This window comes from Etheostoma cragini, chromosome 22, assembly GCF_013103735.1.
Source record: "Etheostoma cragini isolate CJK2018 chromosome 22, CSU_Ecrag_1.0, whole genome shotgun sequence".
Classification (NCBI taxonomy): Eukaryota; Metazoa; Chordata; class Actinopteri; order Perciformes; family Percidae; genus Etheostoma; species Etheostoma cragini.
The window spans coordinates 281,624-288,035 of NC_048428.1; the positions used below are offsets into that span (position 1 = coordinate 281,624).

The 6,412-nt window shown below is 40.9% G+C and overlaps 1 protein-coding gene across 1 annotated transcript in view; it reads right to left on the reverse strand.

The window, feature by feature from the left end:
* Positions 1–6,412, reverse strand: part of prkdc (protein kinase, DNA-activated, catalytic subunit) — a 43,770-nt gene that overhangs the window by 8,058 nt on the left and 29,300 nt on the right. The window contains exons 53-65 of the mRNA XM_034862756.1: positions 6,050–6,238; positions 4,619–4,843; positions 3,977–4,085; positions 3,646–3,748; positions 3,122–3,284; positions 2,863–3,037; positions 2,531–2,724; positions 2,193–2,376; positions 1,882–2,042; positions 1,267–1,478; positions 1,105–1,192; positions 869–1,012; positions 579–786 (exon numbers count right to left, since the gene is read on the reverse strand). Coding sequence (XP_034718647.1) covers positions 579–786; positions 869–1,012; positions 1,105–1,192; positions 1,267–1,478; positions 1,882–2,042; positions 2,193–2,376; positions 2,531–2,724; positions 2,863–3,037; positions 3,122–3,284; positions 3,646–3,748; positions 3,977–4,085; positions 4,619–4,843; positions 6,050–6,238 — 2,155 coding nt within the window. The remainder of the gene's footprint in view (positions 1–578; positions 787–868; positions 1,013–1,104; positions 1,193–1,266; positions 1,479–1,881; positions 2,043–2,192; positions 2,377–2,530; positions 2,725–2,862; positions 3,038–3,121; positions 3,285–3,645; positions 3,749–3,976; positions 4,086–4,618; positions 4,844–6,049; positions 6,239–6,412) is intronic.

A 6,412-nucleotide genomic window follows, 5' to 3' on the forward strand; every position in this document is an offset into this window, starting at 1 on the left:
AAACATCTAGTTTGGTAGTAGTAGTAGTAGTGTGTAGTATCTTATTTATATCAATCCACTATATAAACATAATATCTAACACATGCCATCTGATTGGAGACTGGTCTCACTCTGTCCCACAGCAACATTAAAAGAGTTTAGATGTGTGGACAATGTTTCTGTTAATAATGTATTAGTGGCCATTTCACTATAATATTCAGATTTATCATGAATAATAGAACATGAAGAGGGGTGGAGGGGGGTCACATTTGAGCATTTAAAAATTAACAAAGGGAACAATTGGACTTTCTGAAGTAACTAGTTACTTTATAATTTAGTTACTTTTGGAAGAAATAGTAGCTGTAGCTAATAACTAAAAAGTAACTTGGCTAACACTGGGAATCACTGCCCTAAATTACAGTCCATACACACCAATGATTAAAAATAACAACACACTGCATTAAATAATTATTGTATTAGACAAACTCATTTTAAATATGCTAATTAATAATAATTGCCTGTACAAGATTTGTCAAAACCGGCGATTTGGAGTTGTGATAGCCTCTTTTTTAACAGGGTAAGTTTCTGACTGTACCGACCTGGGACCTCCAGCTCATTGCAGAATGTGTCTGCTCTGAATCCACTCAGCCAGGGCGAGTATTCCTTCAGGTTCCCTGGTTCCTGAAGCCATCCACGCATGGAAGCTGCCAGATTATCCACCTGCCGCACAAAGCTTTTTTCGGTCCTCTTCTCAAACAGCTTGCTGCCTTTAGATCCCAGCAGTTTCTCCACATCTTTAGCAAATTTCTGTTAAAAGAACAAAAAAAAGAAGATAGATTGAAACGTACACAAGCATTGAAGACAAAAGAGATCACAGCAAACTACAAACCTTGATGAATTTTGTGCGAAACGTGCCATGACCGCCCGTGTTACGATCCCCGAGTGCTGAGTGCATCTCGTCATACATGGCGCCCATCCGCTTCTTGTCAAAGCTCGGTTTTTCCAATTCATTTTTCACACAATCCCACCAATCCTGTGTGTGGATCAGATGACAATAATCAACGCCAGGTCGGTGACCAGTAGGCGGCGGCTTGGTTAACTCATGGTTCAACTTGCACTGGTTACCTTAAAAAGCATCTCAGGGTTTGTAAGCTGCTGCAGTGCATCCACGAAGTTACTCACAGCTCCTCCCTTATCCAGCATGCTCCTGAGCCTACGCACACACTTATATATTACATTGGGTTTTTTCTTTTCTTTCTTCCCCACATAAAACACTTTTCAGTTTACCTGTTGACAAATTCCTGCTGCTGGTGGCCGGTAGCAGAGTCCTCAAACTGGTAACTCTCACTGCTGATCATAAGAGCGTAAACCAGCGAGTGAGGGTAGCATTCTGCTATCTGCCCAATGCAGTGCTGCATAGCCACAGCTTCTGGCTTGTCCAACAGGGCAACCATTTGACTGATCCAGCCAATCAGCATCCAGCAAGGAACTGACATCATCTACACACACAAAGTTAGTACGGGCACAGTTTATGACAACAGCATTATGGCATTCTGCATCAAATTACAGGCTCGGTGCTACAACCAGCTTTGATGTAGTGTTTCCTTTGCAAAGCTCAAAAATGTTGTTTAGTCGTTTTACATTGTTGTCTAATATATTTAACAGTCTGGTTCCAACTCACAGACTTTCAGCCAGAGTGTTTATCAAGTTCCTGCCTAGAATGATCTTTCTTAATCCATAATATTACAGAAATGTCTTGACCAGTGATAACCCAGCTGATAAAGCTTACTATACTACTATATTAATAATAGTTAGACCCCATTGCAAACCAAAGAACTTGTTGTTACGGATTAAAAGACAATCATATTTTGAAAAAGTGGGATTAGGTGGATTCATTCTAACCTCCTTGGTCATGAGGTCCAGTGTCTCGGAGGGGTACAGCTCAATGATCTGCAGCAGACGTGGGAACTTGAGGCGAGCTTCCTCGGAGTTCATCTTCAGAGCTTTCAACATGTTCTCCACTACCTGAACAGGCAAGGTATACAGGTCTGGGAAGTGACTTTCTGTAACAACACGCACAGACGTATCAAGTTAGATCACTGGGTGACGGGGGCACACTGGCAAACACTTTACTTACTATATTATTTAATACTTTACTGTATTACTAGAACTTGGGAATTCCAAGTTTCTCTATTACTTCTTCTATTACTCACCAGTGTCCCTCTGCTCCTCCTCTCGCAGTCGTTTGTCACAGAAGTTAGCCAGAGCCATGTATGTCTCAATGATGCTGCTGCTTTCCACACAGTCCTGACTATAAGACTGAATCTCTTCATCAGCCTTTCTGCTGGCATCACACAGCAACTGCAGTGCCTGTACCTGCAGCCCCACTTCAACTTTCTGCAGTGGAGCAGAAAGTTTTATTTTTTTAAAGCCCAAAAGTGCCTTAAACTCTCTCATTTCCATAAGCTCTTTGTACATGCTCTAGTCGTACTGTACACTATTATGTTTTAAAAATGTTTGAAAATAATTTAAAAAAACATATGTAGAGTACCTTTGAATTTTCTTTGGGCCAAGAAGCTCCAGAAAGCTTTGCAATTCTCTCTGCTTTCTCAGCTCCAATAGTATCCAGGACCGAGGGGCTCCTGCTTACAGCTGTGGCCAGGATGTGGAAAGATGTACCCTGGAGTATCTTTTGGTATCTGAAGACTTTAGCTGTGGCACTCCGACAGTCAGCCTGTAGCTCCTCTGCAGAGACAAAAGACCTGACGTCAAACTTAACTTTCATCATGACAGTGACAAATACAGGAATCCCGTTAAGGTTGTTTATCATTATCAGTTGTGTAATCCATGGGATAATGTACAGGAGTCATTTCCCTTGCTTACCCAGGAGTGGGATAGTCTTCAGCATGGCAGTGATCTGCTCTACAGGACCCTGGGCCTGGCTGCGTCGATGGTTGTAGCGGCTAAAACTGTGGACCCACTGCAGCAACCAGCCTCGGTTTGTTTTGGCTTCTTTGTGAAGTTCCTTCAGCAGCTTGGTGGCCACTGGGAAGTTATTCTGAAAAAAAGGTGAAGGTGAGTCTGTGGTATTAAAATGTGACAGCAAAAAACAAAAAACTACCTCCCGCAGTTGTTTTTTCACCTGCTTCCATGCGCTGTCGGCCATGCGTAGCTTCATGTTGAACTTGCAGTCGTTAACTAATGTGTGGACGTCACCTGCTGGGTCTTCGGAACCGTCCACCTCCATACTGTCACTGGGTGCGTGGCCTCTCAGCTTTTCCTTGATCTTGTCCAAGAAGAAACATCTGAAACGTAGCGATCATAGAGCACTTCCTGTAAAAGGCTTTGGTGTCGTACAGACCGCTACAGAAAATCATCCATACCACAAGTCATAAAACTCCTGAGTGTCTAATGTATTACAATATTGCACTATAGCCCAAATTGTACATAGGTTTACTTAGGTAACATATTGTTATATACATTCTATATTTTCACTTATATTCTATCTATGTATCTTGGTTGCACATTACATTGAATGGCTGTTGTATGTTGATGCTTTAATACAGAAATTTCCCAGTTTGGGATTATTAAAGTCCATCCATCTATCCGATAATGTAAAAAGATTTATAACTAAAATAAAGTAAGAATATTTCTTTCTTTTCTTACCGAGATGTAATGATATCATCCCACAAGTTCACTGGATCCGCTTTAGCATCAGGATAGCGTTCAGTCCATAACCTGATGAGCCGCTTGAGGGAGCTCACAGACACTAATGATTGGAAACAATGAACGTTACTTAGTTTAATTAGAGCAAAAACATTGTCTTATTAAGTATTAAACAAGACAGTTACAGGGAAATTAGTCTACAATTTAGTCTAATATTCTTGCAAAAATTTCAGAGAATAACCCTTTATGGGAAACCCTGTATTTAACCCTGTATTGTTAATTTTATTTGGATATTCACTGTTTGAGTTTTGGAGGTAGTATCTCCACCCACCCTCTCCTTTAATGAACAGCAGGAAGTCCTGGATCTCAGTCAAGGCCTGGACTGACTGCAGGATGGTGAGCCGACTTTGTGTCAACAGTGTATCCACGCTGGAGTAATTCTACGGTAGGAAAAGACATTGAGCAATTGGCAATACTTTATCGATGCACAGTCGCTGAGTATGGATATTTTATTATATGCGATGACATTATTGCATATAATAAAAGATAATAATAAAATATAATATGCAATAATATTAATGCAATAACATTGAAGTGAGATGAACAAACTGAGAAATGTTTCTTTTTAGATTAAACAGATGTTGACAAAGTTTCCTTCTGGGGACGTCATTTGTAATTGGGAAAATTAGAAGCTAAGGTCAAGGCTAAGGCCTAGTTCTGAAGGGGAATTCAAAAAGTTCAAGGGGAAAAGTATTGAGGGAAATATCAAAGTTCAAGGTGTTTTCACTGTTGAATGGTTTCTCTGTTGTTGTTTGTTATTCAATAAATGCAACACCTTTGCAAAAGTCAATGAGTAATCGTGTTAAATAATCATGATTACACTAATGACCAAAGAAATTGTGGGTATGAATTTTTCCATAAATGGAGCAGCCCTAGTAAGAATGATTTAATAAGGACCTTTGTGGTCACTGACCTGCATGAAGAGCTGCATGGCGTAGTTGGTGTAGTATTTTGCGCGGTCGTAGTCCTCCTGCAGGATGTAGAGCATGCTGAGCTCCTGGCTGTAATGGCTTTCCAGCAGCTTTTTGCGCTCCTCCACCCTCATGGCTCTGTCGATGAAGGTAAGAAGAGTTTGGTCCGTCTCACCTTGCTGCAGCTGCTTCAGCATGCTGCGGATCATGTGCTGCAGGTACATTTCCTGGCACAAATGAAAAAAATTTAATAAAAAAACTTACGTGGGAAAAGCAATACAGCTCTGGTGCATAGACTGGATTCTTACAAACTGACAGAATTTTACTGTGTGTTAGAACATTTACTCAAGTACTGTATTTAGAAACAATTTGAGGTACTTTACTTGAGTCTTTTCTTTTCATGCCACTTTCTACTTTTCCTCGACTACATTTCAGAGAGAAATATTGTACTTTTTCGAGGTATTTGGTCAAAAATATTATATTTGATTTCCATATTGCCCCTCCCTAATACCATTTAAAGATGTTCCGATACCAATACTAGTAATACTAGTGCCTCCGATGCTGCCTAAAACGCAGGTATCGGTATTGGGAAGTACTGGAGCTTATACACCGATCTGATACCACGTAATAAAGCCCTGAAGAGACTCTACAATCAAGTAGTTTATGCTCTTTTTCCGTTATAACTGACATAATAAAAGAAAGTTCTATGGCATCCATTGTTTGTGTTTGACCTGAGAAAGAGTTTAACCTGAGCCAGACCGACAACAAAGATAGAACTCATCTCACATACAGTACATACAGGGATAGTAGTATTCAGCTGTTAAAATATAACAAGATACTGTATACGACCCACTGGTATCAGATCAGGACTTGGTATTGGCCGATACGCAAGTTCAAGGATCAGAATGGGAAGCAAAAAATAGTATCTCTACTTCCATCTCTAGTACCACGCATGCCAATGATGTCTGAATTCTTCATTCTTTCTAAACTTTAGATCAGCCTTGTGCCCCCCCCCCTGAACAGTATGGTTGAATAGCCCTGCTGTAAGCTTTGTACAGTTGCATGTACCTGGGCTTAGTGAACAGCTTCTTGTGTATATGCAGTGTAAAGAGCACAAAGAGTCCTCAGAAAAGAGATGTCTGACTCATGCATGTAAAACAACACGTTCTTCCTCACATCACAAGTCATGTTAATGATAAGCAGTTTGGTCTTCAGTCTCTCAGCTGAATTCCCTCGCTGTAATTTTACATGCTACAATCTATGATCTAAAATATTTATTTGTCACATGATTCCAGTACGTAATGTAAGTTTTCATTTCAAGCCACCCCTTCACGTTCAACGAGACAAGAGAAGAATGGCGTTTTGGTTGGAATCAAACCTTGCAGGATGCCCCCCCCCCCCAGTACACAACTGTGAAAGGTCAGATCAGTTACCTGGTAGATTGGATCCGACCACATCCTCTCCAGGTTGGGCGGGGAGTTTTCATCTATGTTCACGGTGGAGCAGTACTGAAGAGACTTCCACTCGGTCAGGTGACTGTAGGCCTCCATGGCAGCTATTTCCCAGAAGTCCTTCTCAGACTCAGTGGGCTCGTCATCACTCCAGTGCTCAGTGTTCAGAGCCTGCCAGCATCACCAGAATCAAAATCACAACTCGTTATTGATCCCCTCAGGGAAATCCTCAGTTACTGCTGCTCACAGTCAGATTTAAGGCATACATTAGAGTACAAATAAAAACCAGTTAATAAGTATATACAGTAACACAGCTCAAGTGCAGAAATCAAAAGTGAAGTAAGA